The following is a 25,948-nucleotide window of genomic DNA, read 5'->3' as shown; positions in this document are numbered from 1 at the left end:
CATTCTGAGAACTTAGTGATAACAAAAGGCTTCACAAGCCTAACCCTGCACCACATCTGTCTCTAATTGACTTTAGATGAGATGATTCGATAAGAACTTCAAAATAATTAAGAGTTTGCTAACATAACAGTGGCTAGCCTTTACTACTTCAGTAACAAGTTCTGATTAGCTCCTTTAAAAAATGCTGGCAAAGTGGAGTCTGGCTATTGAAGAACAGCTGCAGCAAACAAAGTAATTGTGCATTCCGGAATGTTCAAACTTAGGAAGTATGTTAGTTTGCTGCAAGACTACATTAAACTCTTGGAATTACAAGGTATTTACTAGAGATGTACATTCAGAGGTTTTGCGTTCCCAAATTAAATATTGTGCAACAGCAACACGCTAAAATCTTCTACATTTGGAGGTTCACTAAACCTCCAAAAGTGCATCTCTAGTATTTACTGTCCCTTTAAGCACAACAACTGCAGCACATGAAACCTTATTGCTACATCTTCATGTTAATGATGCAGTGCAACATACTCAAATAATTAAAAGAAAAACAGAATTTATGTTTACCTGATAAATTACTTTCTCCAACGGTGTGTCCGGTCCACGGCGTCATCCTTACTTGTGGGATATTCTCTTCCCCAACAGGAAATGGCAAAGAGCCCAGCAAAGCTGGTCACATGATCCCTCCTAGGCTCCGCCTACCCCAGTCATTCGACCGACGTAAAGGAGGAATATTTGCATAGGAGAAACCATATGATACCGTGGTGACTGTAGTTAAAGAAAATAAATTATCAGACCTGATTAAAAAACCAGGGCGGGCCGTGGACCGGACACACCGTTGGAGAAAGTAATTTATCAGGTAAACATAAATTCTGTTTTCTCCAACATAGGTGTGTCCGGTCCACGGCGTCATCCTTACTTGTGGGAACCAATACCAAAGCTTTAGGACACGGATGAAGGGAGGGAGCAAATCAGGTCACCTAAATGGAAGGCACCACGGCTTGCAAAACCTTTCTCCCAAAAATAGCCTCAGAAGAAGCAAAAGTATCAAACTTGTAAAATTTGGTAAAAGTGTGCAGTGAAGACCAAGTCGCTGCCCTACATATCTGATCAACAGAAGCCTCGTTCTTGAAGGCCCATGTGGAAGCCACAGCCCTAGTGGAATGAGCTGTGATTCTTTCAGGAGGCTGCCGTCCGGCAGTCTCATAAGCCAATCTGATGATGCTTTTAATCAAAAAAGAGAGAGAGGTAGAAGTTGCTTTTTGACCTCTCCTTTTACCAGAATAAACAACAAACAAGGAAGATGTTTGTCTAAAATCCTTTGTAGCATCTAAATAGAATTTTAGAGCGCGAACAACATCCAAATTGTGCAACAAACGTTCCTTCTTTGAAACTGGTTTCGGACACAAAGAAGGCACGACTATCTCCTGGTTAATGTTTTTGTTAGAAACAACTTTCGGAAGAAAACCAGGTTTAGTACGTAAAACCACCTTATCTGCATGGAACACCAGATAAGGAGGAGAACACTGCAGAGCAGATAATTCTGAAACTCTTCTAGCAGAAGAAATTGCAACCAAAAACAAAACTTTCCAAGATAATAACTTAATATCAACGGAATGCAAGGGTTCAAACGGAACCCCCTGAAGAACTGAAAGAACTAAGTTGAGACTCCAAGGAGGAGTCAAAGGTTTGTAAACAGGCTTGATTCTAACCAGAGCCTGAACAAAGGCTTGAACATCTGGCACAGCTGCCAGCTTTTTGTGAAGTAACACAGACAAGGCAGAAATCTGTCCCTTCAAGGAACTTGCAGATAATCCTTTCTCCAATCCTTCTTGAAGAAAGGATAGAATCTTAGGAATTTTTACCTTGTCCCAAGGGAATCCTTTAGATTCACACCAACAGATATATTTTTTCCATATTTTGTGGTAAATTTTTCTAGTTACAGGCTTTCTGGCCTGAACAAGAGTATCAATAACAGAATCTGAGAACCCTCGTTTTGATAAGATCAAGCGTTCAATCTCCAAGCAGTCAGCTGGAGTGAGACCAGATTCGGATGTTCGAACGGACCTTGAACAAGAAGGTCTCGTCTCAAAGGTAGCTTCCATGGTGGAGCCGATGACATATTCACCAGATCTGCATACCAAGTCCTGCGTGGCCACGCAGGAGCTATCAAGATCACCGACGCCCTCTCCTGATTGATCCTGGCTACCAGCCTGGGGATGAGAGGAAACGGCGGGAATACATAAGCTAGTTTGAAGGTCCAAGGTGCTACTAGTGCATCTACTAGAGTCGCCTTGGGATCCCTGGATCTGGACCCATAGCAAGGAACCTTGAAGTTCTGACGAGAGGCCATCAGATCCATGTCTGGAATGCCCCACAGTTGAGTAATTTGGGCAAAGATTTCCGGATGGAGTTCCCACTCCCCCGGATGTAATGTCTGACGACTCAAAAAATCCGCTTCCCAATTTTCCACTCCTGGGATGTGGATTGCAGACAGGTGGCAGGAGTGAGTCTCCGCCCATTGAATGATTTTGGTCACTTCTTCCATCGCCAGGGAACTCCTTGTTCCCCCCTGATGGTTGATGTACGCAACAGTCGTCATGTTGTCTGATTGAAACCGTATGAACTTGGCCTTTGCTAGCTGAGGCCAAGCCTTGAGAGCATTGAATATCGCTCTCAGTTCCAGAATATTTATCGGTAGAAGAGATTCTTCCCGAGACCAAAGACCCTGAGCTTTCAGGGGTCCCCAGACCGCGCCCCAGCCCATCAGACTGGCGTCGGTCGTGACAATGACCCACTCTGGTCTGCGGAAGGTCATCCCTTGTGACAGGTTGTCCAGGGACAGCCACCAACGGAGTGAGTCTCTGGTCCTCTGATTTACTTGTATCGTCGGAGACAAGTCTGTATAGTCCCCATTCCACTGACTGAGCATGCACAGTTGTAATGGTCTTAGATGAATGCGCGCAAAAGGAACTATGTCCATTGCCGCTACCATCAAACCTATTACTTCCATGCACTGCGCTATGGAAGGAAGAGGAACGGAATGAAGTGTTTGACAAGAGTTTAGAAGTTTTGTTTTTCTGGCCTCTGTCAGGAAAATCCTCATTTCTAAGGAATCTATTATTGTTCCCAAGAAGGGAACCCTTGTTGACGGAGATAGAGAACTCTTTTCTACGTTCACTTTCCATCCGTGAGATCTGAGAAAGGCCAGGACTATGTCCGTATGAGCCTTTGCTTGAGGAAGGGACGACGCTTGAATCAGAATGTCGTCCAAGTAAGGTACTACTGCAATGCCCCTTGGTCTTAGTACCGCTAGAAGGGACCCTAGTACCTTTGTGAAAATCCTTGGAGCAGTGGCTAATCCGAAAGGAAGTGCCACGAACTGGTAATGCTTGTCCAGGAATGCGAACCTTAGGAACCGATGATGTTCCTTGTGGATATGAATATGTAGATACGCATCCTTTAAATCCACCGTGGTCATGAATTGACCTTCCTGGATGGAAGGAAGAATTGTTTGAATGGTTTCCATTTTGAACGATGGAACTTTGAGAAACTTGTTTAGGATCTTGAGATCTAAGATTGGTCTGAACGTTCCCTCTTTTTTGGGAACTACGAACAGATTGGAGTAGAACCCCATCCCTTGTTCTCCTAATGGAACAGGATGAATCACTCCCATTCTTAACAGGTGTTCTACACAATGTAAGAATGCCTGTCTCTTTATGTGGTCTGAAGACAATTGAGACCTGTGGAACCTCCCCCTTGGGGAAGCCCCTTGAATTCCAGAAGATAACCTTGGGAGACTATTTCTAGTGCCCAAGGATCCAGAACATCTCTTGCCCAAGCCTGAGCGAAGAGAGAGAGTCTGCCCCCCACCAGATCCGGTCCCGGATCGGGGGCCAACATTTCATGCTGTCTTGGTAGCAGTGGCAGGTTTCTTGGCCTGCTTTCCCTTGTTCCAGCCTTGCATTGGTCTCCAGGCTGGCTTGGCTTAAGAAGTATTACCCTCTTGCTTAGAGGACGTAGCACTTGGGGCTGGTCCGTTTCTACGAAAGGGACGAAAATTAGGTTTATTTTTGGCCTTGAAAGACCTATCCTGAGGAAGGGCGTGGCCCTTACCCCCAGTGATATCAGAGATAATCTCTTTCAAGCCAGGGCCAAACAGCGTTTTCCCCTTGAAAGGAATGTTAAGCAATTTGTTCTTGGAAGACGCATCCGCTGACCAAGATTTCAACCAAAGCGCTCTGCGCGCCACAATAGCAAACCCAGAATTTTTCGCCGCTAACCTAGCCAATTGCAAAGTGGCGTCTAGGGTGAAAGAATTAGCCAATTTGAGAGCACGGATTCTGTCCATAATCTCCTCATAAGGAGGAGAATCACTATCGATCGCCTTTTCTAGCTCATCGAACCAGAAACACGCGGCTGTAGTGACAGGGACAATGCATGAAATTGGTTGTAGAAGGTAACCTTGCTGAACAAACATCTTTTTAAGCAAACCTTCTAATTTTTTATCCATAGGATCTTTGAAAGCACAACTATCTTCTATGGGTATAGTGGTGCGTTTGTTTAAAGTAGAAACCGCTCCCTCGACCTTGGGGACTGTCTGCCATAAGTCCTTTCTGGGGTCGACCATAGGAAACAATTTTTTAAATATGGGGGGAGGGACGAAAGGTATACCGGGCCTTTCCCATTCTTTATTTACAATGTCCGCCACCCGCTTGGGTATAGGAAAAGCTTCTGGGGGCCCCGGGACCTCTAGGAACTTGTCCATTTTACATAGTTTCTCTGGGATGATCAAATTCTCACAATCATCCAGAGTGGATAACACCTCCTTAAGCAGAGCGCGGAGATGTTCCAACTTAAATTTAAATGTAATCACATCGGGTTCAGCTTGTTGAGAAATTTTCCCTGAATCTGAAATTTCTCCCTCAGACAAAACCTCCCTGGCCCCCTCAGACTGGTGTAGGGGCATTTCAGAACCATTATCATCAGCGTCCTCATGCTCTTCAGTATCTAAAACAGAGCAGTCGCGCTTACGCTGATAAGTGGGCATTTTGGCTAAAATGTTTTTGATAGAATTATCCATTACAGCCGTTAATTGTTGCATAGTAAGGAGTATTGGCGCGCTAGATGTACTAGGGGCCTCCTGAGTGGGCAAGACTGGTGTAGACGAAGGAGGGAATGATGCAGTACCATGCTTACTCCCCTCACTTGAGGAATCATCTTGGGCATCATTTTCTGTGTCACATAAATCACATCTATTTAAATGAGAAGGAACCTTGGCTTCCCCACATTCAGAACACAGTCTATCTGGTAGTTCAGACATGTTAAACAGGCATAAACTTGATAACAAAGTACAAAAAAACGTTTTAAAATAAAACCGTTACTGTCACTTTAAATTTTAAACTGAACACACTTTATTACTGCAATTGCGAAAAAATATGAAGGAATTGTTCAAAATTCACCAAAATTTCACCACAGTGTCTTAAAGCCTTAAAAGTATTGCACACCAAATTTGGAAGCTTTAACCCTTAAAATAACGGAACCGGAGCCGTTTTTATCTTTAACCCCTTTACAGTCCCTGGTATCTGCTTTGCTGAGACCCAACCAAGCCCAAAGGGGAATACGATACCAAATGACGCCTTCAGAAAGTCTTTTCTATGTATCAGAGCTCCTCACACATGCGACTGCATGTCATGCTTCTCAAAAACAAGTGCGCAATACCGGCGCAAAAATGAGGCTCTGCCTATGATTAGGGAAAGCCCCTAGAGAATAAGGTGTCCAAAACAGTGCCTTGCCGATAATATTTTACAAAATACCCAGATTAAATGATTCCTCAAGGCTAAATATGTTTATATATGAATCGATTTAGCCCAGAAAATGTCTACAGTCTAAACAAGCCCTTGTGAAGCCCTTATATACAGTCTGTAATAAAAATGGCTTACCGGATCCCATAGGGAAAATGACAGCTTCCAGCATTACATCGTCTTGTTAGAATGTGTCATACCTCAAGCAGCAAAAGTCTGCTCACTGTTCCCCCAACTGAAGTTAATTCCTCTCAACAGTCCTGTGTGGAACAGCCATCGATTTTAGTAACGGTTGCTAAAATCATTTTCCTCTTACAAACAGAAATCTTCATCTCTTTTCTGTTTCAGAGTAAATAGTACATACCAGCACTATTTTAAAATAACAAACTCTTGATTGAATAATAAAAACTACAGTTAAACACTAAAAAACTCTAAGCCATCTCCGTGGAGATGTTGCCTGTACAACGGCAAAGAGAATGACTGGGGTAGGCGGAGCCTAGGAGGGATCATGTGACCAGCTTTGCTGGGCTCTTTGCCATTTCCTGTTGGGGAAGAGAATATCCCACAAGTAAGGATGACGCCGTGGACCGGACACACCTATGTTGGAGAAATAATGCTGAGATCTACTTTTTCAGTACACTGGGTTAATATATGTTCTCCAACTCTTAAAACATAAGCTTTAAAGGGACACTGAACCCATATTTTTTCTTTCATGATTCAGATAGAGCATGACATTTTAAGCAACTTTCTAATTTACTCCTATTATCAATTTTTCATCGTTCTCTTGCTATCTTTAATTTAAAGGCAGGAATGTGATGCATAGGAGCCGGCCCATTTTAGGTTCAGCACCATGGATAGCGCTTGCTTATTGGAGGATTACATTTACCAACCAATAAGCAAGCATAACTCAGGTTCTTAACCAAAAATGGGCCGGCTGCTATGCATCACATTCCTGCTTTTTAAATAAAGATAGCAAGAGAACAAAGAAAAATTGATAATAGGAGTAAATTAGAAAGTTGCTTAAAATTGCATTCTCTATCTGAATCATGAAAGAAAAAATTTGGGTTTAGTGTCCCTTTAAAAACCACAAGCTCCGATATGTAGATTTAAAAGGAAGAGCTTAAGAACAGTTTGCAATTTTACAGCTTTTATGAGCAGCAAATTTGAAATCTATGTATGAGGTTGAAGTGCATTTGTTTGGGTGATTAATGGGGCATACTCCTGTAAAAAAGAAAAGAAAAAACAATAATCCAAATGGAAATTGTCCAAAAAGCATGGAAGACTTCCAGCTCCTAGCAAGGGATGAAGAGAACACAACAGTAGCAAAGCTGCACTCAGCTTTTTAAGCACAGTTTAATTAACCTATTTGCTTAAAGAACCATTAAATAAAGTAGAATTTGCAGAATTAGCAAGTGTATAATAAAAATACAGTGCAATAACACTTACTTTAAATTTCAAATAAGGAGAAGGTTTATTTATGACAAATTCATTTATTCCCCCCATTTGCCGGCCCCTTGTATCATGTGACATTCATCAGCCAATTACAAACTTGTATACAAATACATTGTCAACTTGTGCACCTGCTCAGTAGGAGCTGGTGCCTCAGAAACTGTGCACATAAAAGTACTTTGCAAAATGATTGGAGAATCTCTTAAAAGTGCTCATTCCGAATCATGATCATTTAATTTTGACTTTAGCGTCCCTTTAACATAGTTTTGAAATGTTCATTTTAAGAATGAAAGTACAGTCTATATTTAGTATTATCGAGAACAAAGGAGTCCAATTGTCTCAATAACAATAAATTGTCACCTGTTCATACAAATCTTTGGTTTGTTTGATCACTGTATACTGTAGTTTACCTTATGAGCCTGTCTCATGTAGCAGTAGAGAATTCCTCTCATGCATTTTATAGCCGCATGTTCAAGTTCATGGGTCCTTCCTTTGTCATCATCAATGCGCCTTAATCAAAGAAACAAATCAAATCAAATGATATTACATCACTAGGAAAACAGAAAACACTTCTGTCACACAGCAAATTAAGGAGACTCAGCCACAGAAGGTAAAGTACTTGTTTGGTAATGAAGTAGCTGTATGCAATTGGTTTTCTTATAGTCCGTGTATATTTTACTTTCTTCCCCCTGCTTCATCTAGTACGTCATAAAACGTCATAAAACCAATTTAAACACAGATGGTCCCAGCAATTATCTTCATAGTTGTGGGGTGGCATGAGTGGGCACAAAGAAGATATGAACCCTTGTGATGCTTTCTTGACAGAGCATGAGTATTTTAGGGTTAAGCAAAAAAACTGTCCATTACTTTTAAATCTTTCTCTTCTACACACACTATTGTAACTACCAACATAATAAAGGGAAGTCTTACATTTATTTCATTCCCCAGTTTTGCATAACTAACATTAAATTAAACATTAAAGGGACACTAAACCCACATTTTTTCTTTCATGATCCACATAGAGCATGCAATTTTAAGCAACTTTCTAATTTACTCCTACTATCAATTTTTCTTTGTTCTCTTGCTATCTTTATTTAAAAATCAGTACTTTTTAGCTTAGGAGCCGGCCCATTTCAGGTTCAGCACCCTGGATAGCGCTTGCTTATTGGTGGCTACATTTAGCAAACCAATAAGCAAGCATAATCCAGGTTCTGAACCAAAAATGGGCCGGCTCTTAAGCTTCACATTCCTGCCACCAACTCCCACATCGCAAAATAATAAAGAAATTAACCCCTAATCCACAAATTAAACAACGCAAATAACATAATTAAAATATTAACCCCTAAACCGTCAACCCCCCACAATAAACCTAATTAACCTATTAACCCCTAAACCCCCACATCTCAATAAACCTAATTAACCCCTAAACCGTCAACCCCATCTCAATAAACCTAATTAACCCCTAAACCGCCAAACCCCCACATTGAAATAAACCTAATTAACCTATTAACTCCTAAACCTCCAACACCCCACAAAACAAATAACTAATTTAATTACTAAGCCCCCTAACCTAACACCCCCTAAATTAACCCCAATACTAAGTTACAATTAAAATAAAAAATACTAACATTAATTTAAAAATAAAACCTAACATTAAATTACAAAATTATCAAAAATAAAAAAAATTAAACCTAATCCTTATGAAAATAATAACCCTCCCCCCAATCTAAACTAAACTTCCAATAGCCCTAAGTTAAACAGGTCTTTTACATGTAAAAAATACTAAGTCCCTCCTCCTAACAGTAAAAACCCCCCACCCACCAAACCCTCCAAAATAAAAAAAAAATAACACTAAAAAAACCTAAACTACCCATTGCCCCTAAAGGGGCATTTGTATGAGCATTGCCCTTAAAGGGGCATTCAGCTCTTTTACTGCCCTTAAAAGGGCAATCAGCTCTTTAACAGCCCAAAAAACCCTAATCTAAAAAAAAAGCCACCCCAAAAAATAAAAAAATAAAAGCCTAAGACTAAGCCCCAAATAGGTACTCACCGTTCCTGAAGTCTGGCGGAAAAGGTCTTTTTCCAGACGGATCCTCAGCGGCGGTCTTCAGCTGCGGTTCTCAGCGGGGGTCCGCAGCGGTCCAAAGCGGCATGGAGGCTCCTCTTCATGTGATCGTCCGCTGCACACTGAAGATTAAATGCAAGGTAGCCCATATTTATTGGGGTACCTTGCATTCCTATTGGCTGAAATTTTTAAATCAGTCAACAGGATTTCAGTAGCTCTAATCCTATTTGCTGATTTTAAAATGCAAGGTACCCCAAATTGAATGCAGTACTTTACATTCAATTTTAAGTGTACAACATAGATCAGATGAAGAGGAGCCTCCACGCCACTGACGATTGCCGCTGAGAACCACAGCTGAGGACCGCCGCTCTGGATCCGCACATCAGGGAAGACGGCTCCACACCGCCTTCACTTCAGATGAAGATAGAAGATGATGGAGCCGCCTGGAAGAAGACCTTCACCGCCGGACTTCAGGAACGGTGAGCACCTATTTGGGGCTTAGTCTTAGGTTTTTTTTTTTTTTTTAGATTAGGGTTTTTTGGGCTGTAAAAGAGCCAATTGGCTTTTAAGGGCAGTAAAAGAGCTGAATGCCCTTTTAAGGGCAATGCCCATAAAAATGCCCCTTTAGGGGCAATGGGTGGCTTAGATTTTTTTAGACTTAGTTTTTATATTTTGGGGGTTGGTTGGGTGGGGGGTTTTACTGTTAGGGGGTAATTGGTCATTTTTTTCAGGTAAAAGAGCTGACTAACTTAGGTCGATGCCCTATGAAAGCACTTTTAAGGGCTATTGGTAGTTTAGTATTAGATTAAGGGGTGTTTTTATTAGGGAGGGATTTTTTTATTTTTATAGGGGTATTAGTTTAGGTTGAAATTTTTTATTTTGAATAGCTTTGTTTATTTTTTTTCTGTAATTTTTCATTTTTTGTAATATCACCTTTGGGGTTTGTATTTTTTTAAACATAGACTGCCCTCTGGGCAGGCTTATCACCTAGTTTAATGATAAAAGTAAATTGGAAAGACGTTTAAAATTGCATGCCCTACATGAAAGCCATTTTTTTTTTCTTGCATGATTCAGAAAGAGCATTGCAATTTTAAGCAACTTTCTAATTTACTCCTATTATCAATTATTCTTTGTTCTCTTTATTTGAACAGCAGGAGGAATGTAAGCTTAGGAGCCGAGCCATTTTTTGTTTAGCGCCTGGGTAGTGCTTGCTGATTGGTGGCTAAATGTACACAGACACAGAGGGGTAGGCCTCTAATTGGTATGTGGGTTCAGTTCTATTCAACTTCTCAGAATGCTCTCCTTAAATACGTCTCCTAATGACCCTTACAGTGGTCTACTGTAAGTTCAACCACAGCTGCACAAAGGACTATTCCTCTTTGTCCCATGACAGTCTGGTATTCCTGTTCTATTTCTTAGAGTTGCCAGCTTCCCTGGCATTAAATCCTGCAAGGGCAGTGATATGATATCTAGCGTTCTAGCCTAGTCCTCCAACTATTGCTTTCTGGGTCCTGCAAAACTAAAGGTTGATGCTGTCTTTACAACACTATGGTAGAAATTCCAGTACATTACCTACACTAAGCAAAGGTTGATGTGTTTTTGTGATTCAAAAATAATAATCTTGTATAGCCTGTGTAATTGTCTAAACAAATATAACTCTGTAATTGTGCTCTGACAGGATATAATGGGGCTTTTCTAATAAATGATGATTATAAATGCTTGAATTTTCGGATTTACTGAAGTCCTGCTTTACTAACAAATTGCAGAGGATAAGAAATTCAGTTTCTACCTATCGTTAACCCTGAATGGACAAGTAACTTTTTCTCACCTGAATAGTAATACTTTTCTCTGACAGGTAAAGTATAGTTATATGATGATGATCAGGGGCGTATTATGGCCTAAGTCAACTAGTCCGGTGCCTAGGGCAGCAGATTTGGGAGGGGCAGCACATCTGCCCTATCCTCTCTCTAAAAGCCAGCACACAGTACAGTGAGCTATTAAGTGCAGGCTTTTACAGAGACGACAAGGCATGTGCGCTGATTAAGGTCGCTCTTCACAGGCAGAGCTCCTTTAAACAGTTGCTTCAATTAGAGACGCCAGCATTTTTGCAGTGGAAGAGAACTTTGCCCAGGGATATGCTTACAAGGTGAGGCTGGAGGAGAAGACCTTGTGCTGATATGCTGCCTCCCCTTATCAGCTGTGGTGGGTCTGCGAGTGCAGTGCTTATTGCAGGTCTTAGTAACTAACAGACTGGAAGAATCTGTGCAGTGCTTAGATCAGCTTGTGATGTCTAATCATAAACTCTCAGCTCTAATGTATGTTAGCTACTAATATCTAGCTTTCTCTGCATTCATGTATCCACAGAGTAAATAGTAAACGGACACTTTGTTTCATTACTTGAATGATGGTAATTACTGAATGTTGTTGCATGTGAAGGGCAGTGATTGTTTCAAAGTGTGTGCTTCCTTCCTTCCCTCCCTTCCATCCTCCCTATTTTCCACCCTCAACTCCCTCCCTTCTTTCTTTCCCTCCCTCCCCTTTCTCCCTCCCTCAACTCCCTCCCTTCTTTCTTTCCCTCCTTTCCCCCTCCCTCAACTCCCTTCCTTCCTCAACTCCCTCCCTTCTTTCTTTCCCTCCCCTTTTCTCCTCTCCCTCCCCACTTTTCTCTTCTCTCTCTCTCTTTCTTCTTTCCTTTACCTCCCTATTATCCCCTCCCCTTCTTTTCTCTCCTTTCTCTAAGGGAGAAAATGGTATGAGATGCATGCAATTCAACCCACCTGTATATGCAAGTGTTTTGCTAGCCCATTTTCTTTTGAATTGTTATGAAAGAAAACAATTTTTTTTACACTGACCCAAAAAAATATTAAGGGGAAAAAAGGCCTAAAACTTTTTTTTTTGGGGGGGGAGGGGAGTTGGCAGCAGAATTTTCAGTGCCTAGGGCAGCACAAAACCTAAATACGCCATTGATGATAATTATTGATGATCACTGATGAATATGATTATAAATCATACATTACACCAAAAGAGAAACAGTTTTGAAGTTCTCATTTTCCTGTGTTCTCTGTTTTAGTGATAACATAAACCAATTATTTTCAGCCCTTTTCACATATAATCAAGTACTTAAAAGGACATGACACCTTAATGTTGAAGCACTTGAAAGTGATGCAGCATAGATGTTAAAAGCTGACTAGAAATATAACCTGAACATATCTATGTAAAAAAGGAAGATAAATTACCTCACAATAGGGCTGGGCGATATGGGCAAAAGAAAAACTTGCGATTGCGATTTAATCACAATTTTCTTATAAATGACTATAAAACCTTAATTTTTCAATAAAAAAATTATTTAAGACTACAGAATTTTAATGTACATGTTTCTCAATGTCCAATACACTTTAGGATAGTAAAAATACAAACCACATATGTGTGTGTGTGTGTGTGTGTGTGTGTGTGTGTGTGTGTATATATATATATATATATATATATATATATATATATATATATATATATACAAACACAGTACACACACACACAATATATATATATATATATATATATATATATATATATATATATATATATATATATATATATATATATATATATATATATATATATATATATATATATATATATATATATATATATATGAACAACAAAAGATTGAAGACTACTGGATCGGTTTCAACCAAGTGGTTTATTCAGGCATAGGTGATTGAACACTCAGTGGTATACAAGGTGAGGTGTCATTGATCTGACGCGTTTCGCGCATGTGCAATGCGCTTCATGCGCACGTATATTTATACAATCACATACACAGTTACACACACACATATATATATATGTAGTACACTTGTTTATTTTGTAAAACCTTTTTTTCTACAAAAACATTTAAAAATAGTTATTATATGCATAGCTTGCAGACCCATCTTGCAGCTACAGCTGCCTGTCTCATGCTATAAGACTGAGTAACTTTGTGACCGTTACAGTAAAAGGAATTGTGCTCCTTGTAATTGTTTAGTATGCCAGAAGCCCATAAAATTACTAATGCGCTAACCTTACAATTGTTTTAGTCCAGAGGTCACTGTAAGTTACTCAAACTTATGGCACAAGCTCTAGCTAAAAGATGAGTCTGTTAGGAAATCGTGTGCCCGCACATAACATGTATGTTTCCTATGTGAAGTCTCTAATAAATGGATATTGAAGTATACTGACTGGTGCTGCTACTTTCTATTCTCTGACTTCAGTTGTGGTATGTGCAGGACCCCTGTAGCGTGCACCCGGTTTGCAGAAAGTGCTAGGCCTGTTTTCTGCTCCCGCACATAACATGTCAGCTGGGTAAGCAACGAACCTATCTGAGCAGTGTTACAGGTGACGGTGTTCCACAAGCTGTACACTCAGAAGCTGCTGCCGCTGAAAGGAACCACTGCTCGCCAGTCTATTTAATGCCGAAGGTGCGGGCTAGTACAGCACTGGTAAGTCACTGCCACCCCCCTTAGCCGCATGTGGCGGCCGCAAAGCCCTGCTGTACGTCATAGGTGACATCATAGTGGGCGGGGTTATAAATAGCATACTCTCGCGGTTTTTAAACCGCGGCGATTAATCACGATTTTAAATCGCATATGCGATTAATCGTGCAGCCCTACCTCACAATTTCCAAAGTATTCACTGTATAGAGAGTTTAAGAAGCCAATCAGGATGTTAGTCCCAAGACTTGCAAGGGAGCATGCATCTGGCATATGTAGGCACAGTCATTTTCTCCCCCCATTTAGTTTAAGGAAGTTTACTGTGAAATCTCACACCATTTCATTGAAATCTCATGAGATCACAGCATGACCTAAGCACTGCTGATGTTGATGGGCTTTTTTTTTTTTTTGAACAGCAGCTGAAGTATTACTGTTCACAGACCATATACTCTGGAGAGCTAAACAAATTTTGAGGTAAATCTCTTCCCTTTTTTCATAAAGATGTTCAGGTGATATTTTCATGTCACCTTTAACAGTTATGCTACATCACTTTTCAAGTGATTTAGCATATGAGTATTTTGTGCTTTTAAAGGTTCTATTCTGCCATTAATCTGTTTTATTTTGTTTATTGATTGCACTAAGTGACAATCAAGGGAGACTGAATCTCAACAGTGCATCAATCATAATATGAAAGTACCAGCACTGAGAGAAATACTACTACCCTTCCTCTAAAGAGGGACCCAAAGGTTCATGAAACTATCCCTTATATTTGTTCCCATCACTTGTGTGTGAAGACAATACCAAGTAACAACTATACCTGATCTGTTTAGAAAAAAATAGCAAATACAGTATGGTTGATAGTATTAAAGGGACAGTCTAGTATAAATTAAACTTTCATTATTCAGATAGGAGTTTTCATTTTAATGACTTTCCAATTTACTTTTATGATCAAATTTGCTTTTTTCTCTTGGTATTCTTAGTTTAAACTAAACATAGGTAGGCTCATATGCTAATTTCTAAGCCTTTGAGGGCTGCCTCTAATCACATGCTTTTTAAATCTCTTTTCAACACAAAGAGACAGAAAGTACACGTGGGCCATATAGATAACACTGTGTACAGGCACAGGGGGTTATTTAAGATTTAGCACAAAACAATGCTAACTGCAAGACAATAGATAATAAACAGGCACAGTCATGTGATCAGGGGGCTGGAAGAAGGTTCCTAGATACAAGGTAATCACAGAGGTAAAAAGTATATTAATATAACCGTGTTGGTTATGCAAAACTGGGGAATAAGTAATAAAGGGATTATCTATCTTTTAAAACAATAACAATTCTATGGTAGACTGTCCCTTTAAATGTACAGGAAATTACTACTTAAGGTTTATTTAACCTACTACAATAGCTGTGTTTTTCTCATTAAAATAAGGAGGTTTGACTATCACACAGACTCAGTCCATTTGAATGTTCTTGCCTGGGGAGGGAATGGGTGGTGATTTCAGAGAGGAAAAACGCTATTGTCCATACATTGAACACTGCAGCTAATATAATAAGTCACTGGAAACACATTAAAGGGACAGTATACACCGATTTTAATTTAACTGCATGTAATAGGCACTACTATAAAGAATAATATGCACAGATAATTATATAAAAAATCCAGTATAAAACCGTTTAAAAACTTACTTAGAAGCTCCCAGTTTAGCTCTGTTAAAATGATTAGTTAGAACACCCACTGCAAGTGTTTCAATTGCAAAAAAAGCAGACACTCCCCCCTCCCCCTTCATATTAAAAAAGACTCTTTACACAAATAGGAGCAAGCTGGAGTAGGCATACGTCGGTATTCTCCTAAAACTTTGGGGCTTGGTTAGGAGTCTGAAAATCAGCACAATGTTATTTTAAAAAAAAAAGCAAAACTATACATTGAAGAAGAAAAAAAAAAAAAAAAAAAGCTCTATAGGCTATATAAATGGATCATCTACAAAACATTTATGCAAAGAAAAATCTAGTGTATAATGTCCCGTTAAGGGAAAACACATTTTACAGTACAACATATCTTTAAATTCAGCTTGTTTACTGGGAGTATTCTATAATGCATGACTTTTTACACACAACAACCATTAGTAGAAAACAGTGAAGGATTTTGAAAATTCAAAAACAAAAATGTCTGTGGGGGATTAACTTGAAGAAAAATAAAATCTCTTTTGTTCCTCGTTATAACATAAAAATACATCTGCACAATAAGAGAAATGTCTCTGTATATTTGAGAAAATTCAAATTATCTTTACCCTGTCTGTGCACCCACATGACGTGAGCTAGATAGAAGTTATTATAATCGTGAAATATTATAAGTGAATGTCAACACACAGTAAATTATTGATCAGACATATGTCTCATTCTCTGACTTTGCAGAAGATCACAGATGCACATATGCACACAGCTGAACATCACACATGTAGGCAAACAATATAAATACAGAAGCTTAAAAAGTGAAACCACTAGTGACAGCAAGTTATACCTGAAAGTCCTGAAGTATAGAATGGAACTTCCATTTTTGTAAAAACCTATCCTCTATGAGATGTATTGGGATAGAATAATGGGCAGTTCCACAGAGGACTACAGCAGTTAAGGGCTCAACTTGCAAAGGGATTAAACACATAGTTAAAGTCATCTCCAGAGCAGAAATGCCCTATTGAAAAATAGGTAAAAAAAAAAAAAAGGAACAAGAGAAAGGCATGTGTGTGTAACCAACAATCCTACCTAGGTATGCTTTTCAAAAAAGAATACCAAGTTAACTAAGTAAATAGTATAATGGAAGCACACTGAACAATCTGAATTATGAAAGTTTAAATCATTTTAAGTGACTTCTACAGAAAAAGTAAATCAACCTCAAAGGGACATTAAAAATTAAATAAATGCTAGATAGAATGATGCATTCAAACAAAAGATTAGTCTGAGAATAACTTGTAGATGCATTTTTTTTAAAGTTTTATTAGCTGTTTAAATAGTGACAAAAACAGAATTTATGTTTACCTGATAAATTACTTTCTCCAACGGTGTGTCCGGTCCACGGCGTCATCCTTACTTGTGGGATATTCTCTTCCCCAACAGGAAATGGCAAAGAGCCCAGCAAAGCTGGTCACATGATCCCTCCTAGGCTCCTCCTTCCCCAGTCATTCGACCGACGTAAAGGAGGAATATTTGCATAGGAGAAATCATATGATACCGTGGTGACTGTAGTTAAAGAAAATAAATCATCAGACCTGATTAAAAAAAAACCAGGGCGGGCCGTGGACCGGACACACCGTTGGAGAAAGTAATTTATCAGGTAAACATAAATTCTGTTTTCTCCAACATAGGTGTGTCCGGTCCACGGCGTCATCCTTACTTGTGGGAACCAATACCAAAGCTTTAGGACACGGATGATGGGAGGGAGAAAATCAGGTCACCTAGATGGAAGGCACCACGGTTTGCAAAACCTTTCTCCCAAAAATAGCCTCAGAAGAAGCAAAAGTATCAAATTTGTAAAATTTGGTAAAAGTGTGCAGTGAAGACCAAGTCGCTGCCTTACATATCTGATCAACAGAAGCCTCGTTCTTAAAGGCCCATGTGGAAGCCACGGCCCTAGTGGAATGAGCTGTGATTCTTTCAGGAGGCTGCCGTCCGGCAGTCTCATAAGCCAATCTGATGATGCTTTTAAGCCAAAAAGATAGAGAGGTAGAAGTTGCTTTTTGACCTCTCCTTTTACCAGAATAAACAACAAACAAGGAAGATGTTTGTCTGAAATCCTTTGTAGCATCTAAATAGAATTTTAGAGCACGGACAACGTCCAAATTGTGTAACAAACGTTCCTTCTATGAAACTGGATTCGGACACAAAGAAGGTACAACTATCTCCTGGTTAATATTTTTGTTGGAAACAACCTTCGGAAGAAAACCAGGCTCAGTACGTAAAAACCACCTTATCTGCATGGACCAGATAGGGCGGAGAACACTGCAGAGCAGATAACTCAGAAACTCTTCTAGCAGAAGAAATTGCAACCTAAAACAAAACTTTCCAAGATAATAACTTAATATCTATGGAATGTAAGGGTTCAAACGGAACCCCTTGAAGAACTGAAAGAACTAGATTAAGACTCCAGGGAAGAGTCAAAGGTCTGTAAACAGGCTTGATTCTAACCAGAGCCTGAACAAACGCTTAAACGTCTGGCACAGCTGCCAGCCTTTTGTGAAGTAAAACAGATAAAGCAGAGATCTGTCCCTTCAGAGAACTCGCAGAAAATCCTTTCTCCAAACCTTCTTGTAGAAAGGAAAGAATCTTAGGAATTTTTATCTTGTTCCATGGGAATCCTTTAGATTCACACCAACCGATATATTTAAACACCAAAAAACTCTAAGCCATCTCCGTGGAGATGTTGCCTGTACAACGGCAAAGATAATGACTGGGGAAGGCGGAGCCTAGGAGGGATCATGTGACCAGCTTTGCTGGGCTCTTTGCCATTTCCTGTTGGGGAAGAGAATATCCCACAAGTAAGGATGACGCCGTGGACCGGACACACCTATGTTGGAGAAATAAGTGTAAAGTTTTAGTGTCAATAAAACAATGGTAGCTGCCCTGTTGTAACCTAGGTTACCTTCTCGGTTGTGGCCAATTAGAAACAGTTATAAATAGGTCATTAGAATGTGCAGCCAATGGCTGTGTGAAATATAACAGTGTTCTGCACTTCCATTTCTAACAGGAACTGAAAAGCTCACAATTTCAAAATGTATATATAAAGCCAAACGACCACATGTATGTACTCTCACTTTAAATTAGACATCAGCCAGGGTGCTATCAAGGAGTTAAACAATCAATTGAATATAAGGTCTGAGGAAGGGACAACAGTGATCCCGAAATGTCACAGAATAAAATTTGATTTTCATCTGTTGTCCAGTGAGTGCTTAAAGGGACATTAAACCAACATTTTTTCTTTCATGATTCCGATAGAGAATATAATTTTAAATAACTTTCTGATTTACTTCTGTTATCTAATTTGCTTCATTCTCTTGATATTCCTTCCTGAAAAGCATATCTAGATAGTCTCAGTAGATTCTGATTGGTGGCTGCACATATGTGCCTCATGTGATTGGCTCACCCATGTGCATTGCTATTTCTTTAACAAAGGATATCTAAATAATGAAGCAAATTAGATAATAGAAGTAAATTGTTTAAAATTGTATTCTGTGTCTGAATCATGAAAGAAAAAAATTGGGTTTAATGTTCCTTTAACACCAGAATGAATATATATATATATATATATATATATATATATATATATATATATATATATATATATATAGATATATATATATATATCAAAACTAATTATATTAGCACCACCTAACATGTCATAGTAACCATTTAAGAAAAGTGCTCTTAAAACAAGAGATACACCGCCATCAATAAAAGAATGTGAATGGATATACAATATAAGAGTCTCAACCCATTAGGATTAAATGAGGAAATCAATTTTGCCTCTTTCCTAGGGGACTGAGCTAATAATATATTGCTCATATTAAGGGTTTGGATTTAATCTTAAAAGAAAAACTATTCCTCTTTCTCTATCATCAGGAAAAAATTAAATTGCATCTCCCTTAAATTAAAATAAAAGATCAAATTTGTTTCTTTAACACTTTTTGTAATGAAGCAAACAAAAATGTCATTCTGCTCTCGATTAAGTTTCTAAAATGCTGCTGAATTGAAAGGTTTAAAATGTAATCCAATTGTAAATATTGTAAAGAATATTGAGTTTGAATAATGTAAATAATCATTGCTACATAAGAAACCAATGAAAGTTTCTATAAAAATGTTATTTCACCAGAGGTTGAGTAATAGTCTCATGAACTTTTAAAAGGTAAGGAGGAGTTCCTCCAAACAGATTCAGCCGGAAGAAATCTTGTGTATGGAAGGTGAAACGCACGTAGTTGTTTGCTAGTTGGCGGTGTTGTGTCACAGCTCGCTGCAGTATTGGATCCCCTCTTCTTTGAAGGTGTGTTTTAACACTATGTGCCTTTGTGAAACCAACTAATGCTGGACTGCCTGACAAGACCAACTTGCTGTATGGATAAATACATACCCTGAAAAAGAGGACCGAACACTGTGGAACTTGAGTGGTACTGTGAGTATAGTTACGGGCTGATATAATAGCAGTGCCGTGAGGCTCACAGAAGGTATGTGTGTCCTGCTTTACTCTGCATTAACAACATGGCATGTATGGTTTACAAATATATACAAGATCCCCAAGGCAGAACATACAGTGATCTGAGATGTCATCGCAGAAAATGCAGCATGTCTGCAGAAAGAACAGGAAACATGTAGGCACTGTTAGCGCTTGGACTTTGTAGTGCCGCTCCACATTAGAAAGTTCTCTTCAAACAGACCTGTGCTCTGGCTGCACTGTGCAAGTTTTCCTTAGCACAGTGCATCCAGAGCAAAGTGCTGTTTAAAGTGAGCAGTCAAATATGCAGTAGTGCATTGCTTGTTGACTTGCTCTCAGAGAAAAAAAAAACAACACACCCTAGCCTTTCCCAGTCTGCAAAGCTGTTTATTCTGAATGTAAGACCTTAGTATGAGCTTTGTATCTTTTTTATTACTACATTTCTATGTTAGACCAAGAGAAAAGAAAACAAATTTATTCAAGAGACATTTTAAAATTTTCTTTTTTTTGAATGCAGCTAATTTGCAATGCAATTTTCAACTACTGCACTATATTATAAAACGTTCAAAATTGCTTTATTCTTCAGTTATTCAACACATTGCAATTGAACTTGGTGTAACTGTTTAATTTAAAATTGAACTTTATTTAAAAATGACCTGCAGAAACATTTTCACTAAAAAATCTCATGCAGAAAGTGAAGAAAAGTTCTGCCTCTGGGTCCAAGATATAATCACTAAAGAGCCAATCGTGTAAAGGAGGTGTGTGGAAAACAAAAGTTGGTCAAAATATCAAGGATTTCAATTTATTGCCACATATGGTGCGATACGGATGGGCAACTTTGCTACTAAATGAAAATGGAAAATTGGCAAGAGCAGTTTATATTTGCATGATGGGATATATATATATATATATATATATATATATATATATATATATATATATATATATATATATATATATATATATATATAACATAATTTATGTAAGAACTTACCTGATAAATTCATTTCTTTCATATTAGCAAGAGTCCATGAGCTAGTGACGTATGGGATATACATTCCTACCAGGAGGGGCAAAGTTTCCCAAACCTCAAAATGCCTACAAATACACCCCTCACCACACCCACAAATCAGTTTAACGAATAGCCAAGAAGTGGAGTGATAAGAAAAAAGTGCGAAAGCATATAAAAACATAATTTATGCTTACCTGATAAATTCCTTTCTTCTGTAGTGTGATCAGTCCACGGGTCATCATTACTTCTGGGATATTAACTCCTCCCCAACAGGAAGTGCAAGAGGATTCACCCAGCAGAGCTGCATATAGCTCCTCCCCTCTACGTCACTCCCAGTCATTCGACCAAGGACCAACGAGAAAGGAAAAGCCAAGGGTGAAGTGGTGACTGGAGTATAAATTAAAAAATATTTACCTGCCTTAAAACAGGGCGGGCCGTGGACTGATCACACTACAGAAGAAAGGAATTTATCAGGTAAGCATAAATTATGTTTTCTTCTGTTAAGTGTGATCAGTCCACGGGTCATCATTACTTCTGGGATACCAATACCAAAGCAAAAGTACACGGATGACGGGAGGGATAGGCAGGCTCTTTATACAGAAGGAACCACTGCCTGAAGAACCTTTCTCCCAAAAATAGCCTCCGATGAAGCAAAAGTGTCAAATTTGTAAAATTTGGAAAAAGTATGAAGCGAAGACCAAGTTGCAGCCTTGCAAATCTGTTCAACAGAGGCCTCATTCTTAAAGGCCCAAGTAGAAGCCACAGCTCTAGTGGAATGAGCTGTAATCCTTTCAGGAGACTGCTGTCCAGCAGTCTCATAAGCTAAACGAATTATGCTACGAAGCCAAAAAGAAAGAGAGGTAGCAGAAGCTTTTTGACCTCTCCTCTGCCCAGAGTAAACGACAAACAGAGAAGACGTTTGTCGAAATTCCTTAGTTGCCTGTAAGTAAAATTTTAGAGCACGGACTACATCCAGGTTGTGCAGTATACGTTCCTTCTTCGAAGAAGGATTTGGGCATAAAGAAGGAACAACAATCTCTTGATTGATATTCCTGTTAGTAACTACCTTAGGTAAGAACCCAGGTTTAGTACGCAGAACTACCTTATCCGAATGAAAAATCAAATAAGGAGAATCACAATGTAAGGCTGATAACTCAGAGACTCTTCGAGCCGAGGAAATAGCCATTAAAAATAGAACTTTCCAAGATAACAACTTTATATCAATGGAATGAAGGGGTTCAAACGGAACGCCCTGTAAAACATTAAGAACAAGGTTTAAACTCCATGGTGGAGCAACCGTTTTAAACACAGGCTTAATCCTGGCCAAAGCCTGACAAAAAGCCTGGACGTCAGGAACTTCTGACAGACGTTTGTGTAACAGAATGGACAGAGCTGAGATCTGTCCCTTTAATGAACTAGCGGATAAACCCTTTTCTAAACCTTCTTGTAGAAAAGACAATATCCTAGGAATCCTAACCTTACTCCAAGAGTAACCTTTGGATTCACACCAATATAGGTATTTACGCCATATCTTATGGTAAATCTTTCTGGTAACAGGTTTCCTAGCCTGTATTAAGGTATCAATAACTGACTCAGAAAACCCACGTCTTGATAAAATCAAGCGTTCAATTTCCAAGCAGTCAGCTTCAGAGAAGTTAGACTTTGATGTTTGAAGGGACCCTGTATCAGAAGGTCCTGTTTCAGAGGTAGAGACCAAGGTGGACAGGATGACATGTCCACCAGATCTGCATACCAAGTCCTGCGTGGCCACGCAGGTGCTATTAGAATCACTGATGCTCTCTCTTGTTTGATTCTGGCAATCAATCGAGGAAGCATCGGGAAGGGTGGAAACACGTAAGCCATCCTGAAATCCCAAGGTGCTGTCAGGGCATCTATCAGGACTGCTTCTGGATCCCTGGATCTGGACCCATAACGAGGAAGCTAGGCGTTCTGTCGAGACGCCATGAGATCTATCTCTGGTTTGCCCCAACGTCGAAGTATTTGGGCAAAGACCTCCGGATGAAGTTCCCACTCCCCCGGATGAAAAGTCTGACGACTTAAGAAATCCGCCTCCCAGTTCTCCACTCCCGGGATGTGGATTGCTGACAGGTGGCAAGAGTGAGACTCTGCCCAGCGAATTATCTTTGATACTTCCATCATAGCTAGGGAGCTTCGTGTCCCTCCCTGATGGTTGATGTAAGCTACAGTCGTGATGTTGTCCGACTGAAACCTGATGAAACTCCGCGTTGTCAACTGGGGCCAAGCCAGGAGGGCATTGAGAACTGCTCTCAATTCCAGAATGTTTATTGGCAGAAGACTCTCCTCCTGACTCCATTGTCCCTGAGCCTTCAGAGAATTCCAGACAGCACCCCAACCTAGAAGGCTGGCGTCTGTTGTTACAATTGTCCAGTCTGGTCTGCTGAATGGCATCCCCCTGGACAGATGTGGCCGAGAAAGCCACCAAAGAAGAGAATTTCTGGTCTCTTGATCCAGATTCAGAGAAGGGGATAAGTCTGAGTAATCCCCATTCCACTGACTTAGCATGCACAGTTGCAGTGGTCTGAGGTGTAGGCGTGCAAAGGGTACTATGTCCATTGCCGCTACCATTAAGCCGATTACCTCCATGCATTGAGCCACTGACGGGTGTTGAATGGAATGAAGGGTGCGGCAAGCACTTTGAAGTCTTGTTAACCTGTCCTCTGTCAGGTAAATCTTCATTTTTACAGAATCTATAAGAGTCCCCAGGAAGGGAACTCTTGTGAGTGGAACGAGTGAACTTTTCTTTTCGTTCACCTTCCATCCATGTGACCTTAGAAATGCCAGTACTAACTCTGTATGAGACTTGGCAGTTTGAAAGCTTGAAGCTTGAATCAGAATGTCGTCTAGGTATGGAGCTACCGAGATTCCCCGCGGTCTTAGTACCGCCAGAAGAGCACCTAGAACCTTTGTGAAGATTCATGGAGCTGTAGCCAATCCGAATGGAAGAGCTACAAACTGGTAATGCCTGTCTAGGAAGGCAAACCTTAGGTACCGGTAATGATCTTTGTGAATCGGTATGTGAAGGTAAGCATCTTTTAAATCTACAGTGGTCATGTACTGACACTCTTGGATCATAGGTAAAATTGTCCGAATAGTCTCCATCTTGAACGATGGAACTCTTAGGAACTTGTTTAGGATCTTTAAGTCCAGGATTGGTCTGAAAGTTCCCTCTTTTTTGGGAACCACAAACAGATTTGAGTAAAACCCCTGTCCCTGTTCCGATCGTGGAACTGGGTGGATTACTCCCATTAACAAGAGCTCTTGTACGCAGCGTAGAAACGCCTCTTTCTTTGTCTGGATTGTTGACAACCTTGACAGATGAAATCTCTCTCTTGGAGGAGAGTATTTGAAGTCCAGAAGGTATCCCTGAGATATTATTTCTAGCGCCCAGGGATCCTGGACATCTCTTGCCCAAGCCTGGGCGAAGAGAGAAAGCCTGCCCCCCACTAGATCCGATCCCGGATCGGGGGCCCTCAATTCATGCCGTTTTAGGGGCAGCAGTAGGTTTCCTGGTCTGCTTGCCCTTGTTCCAGGACTGGTTAGGTTTCCAGCCTTGTCTGTAGCGAGCAACAGCTCCTTCCTGTTTTGGTGCAGAGGAAGTTGATGCTGCTCCTGCTTTGAAATTACGAAAGGAACGAAAATTAGGCTGTCTAGTCTTAGTTTTGGCTTTGTCCTGAGGCAGGGCATGGCCTTTACCTCCTGTAATGTCAGCGATAATCTCTTTCAACCCGGGCCCGAATAAGGTCTGCCCTTTGAAAGGTATATTAAGCAATTTAGACTTAGAAGTAACATCAGCTGACCAGGATTTTAGCCACAGCGCCCTGCGTGCCTGAATGGCGAATCCTGAATTCTTCGCCGTAAGTTTAGTTAGATGTACTACGGCCTCCGAAATGAATGAATTAGCTAGTTTAAGGACTCTAAGCCTGTCCGTAATGTCGTCCAGAGTAGCTGAACTAATGTTCTCTTCCAGAGACTCAATCCAGAACGCCGCTGCAGCCGTGATCGGCGCAATGCATGCAAGGGGTTGCAATATAAAACCTTGTTGAACAAACATTTTCTTAAGGTAACCCTCTAATTTTTTATCCATTGGATCTGAAAAAGCACAGCTATCCTCCACCGGGATAGTGGTACGCTTAGCTAAAGTAGAAACTGCTCCCTCTACCTTAGGGACCGCTTGCCATAAGTCCCGTGTGGTGGCGTCTATTGGAAACATTTTTCTAAATATCGGAGGGGGTGAGAACGGCACACCGGGTCTATCCCACTCCTTAGAAACAATTTCAGTAATTCTCTTAGGTATAGGAAAAACCTCAGTACTCGTCGGTACCGCAAAATATTTATCCAACCTACACATTTTCTCTGGTATTGCAACTGTGTTACAATCATTCAGAGCCGCTAACACCTCCCCTAGTAATACACGGAGGTTTTCCAGTTTAAATTTAAAATTTTAAATATCTGAATCCAGTCTGTTTGGATCAGAACCGTCACCCACAGAATGAAGTTCTCCGTCCTCATGTTCTGCAACCTGTGAAGCAGTATCTGACATGGCCCTAATATTATCAGCGCACTCTGTTCTCACCCCAGAGTGATCACGCTTACCTCTTAGTTCTGGTAATTTAGCCAAAACTTCAGTCATAACAGAAGCCATATCCTGTAATGTGATTTGTAATGGCCGGCCAGATGTACTCGGCGCTACAATATCACGCACCTCCCGAGCGGGAGATGCAGGTACTGGCACGTGAGGCGAGTTAGTCGGCATAACTCTCCCCTCGTTGTTTGGTGAAATTTGTTCAATTTGTACAGATTGACTTTTATTTAAAGTAGCATCAATACAGTTAGTACATAAATTTCTATTAGGCTCCACTTTGGCATTGCAACAAATGACACAGGTATCTTCCTCTGAATCAGACATGTTTAACACACTAGCAAATAA

At 40.0% G+C, this 25,948-nt stretch overlaps 1 protein-coding gene across 3 annotated transcripts in view; it reads right to left on the bottom strand.

Annotated features, from left to right (window-relative positions):
* The window catches only part of PHKB (phosphorylase kinase regulatory subunit beta), a 1,109,273-nt gene that overhangs the window by 793,579 nt on the left and 289,746 nt on the right, over positions 1–25,948 (bottom strand). For all 3 annotated transcript variants that reach the window (XM_053701982.1, XM_053701974.1, XM_053701966.1), the window contains one exon: positions 7,652–7,751. In XM_053701982.1, coding sequence (XP_053557957.1) covers positions 7,652–7,751 — 100 coding nt within the window. The remainder of the gene's footprint in view (positions 1–7,651; positions 7,752–25,948) is intronic.

The sequence above is a fragment of the Bombina bombina genome, chromosome 1 (genome assembly GCF_027579735.1).
Source record: "Bombina bombina isolate aBomBom1 chromosome 1, aBomBom1.pri, whole genome shotgun sequence".
NCBI classification, from domain to species: Eukaryota; Metazoa; Chordata; class Amphibia; order Anura; family Bombinatoridae; genus Bombina; species Bombina bombina.
Note: the sequence above shows the minus strand (reverse complement) of the source record. Positions and strands in the feature narration are given on the sequence as shown.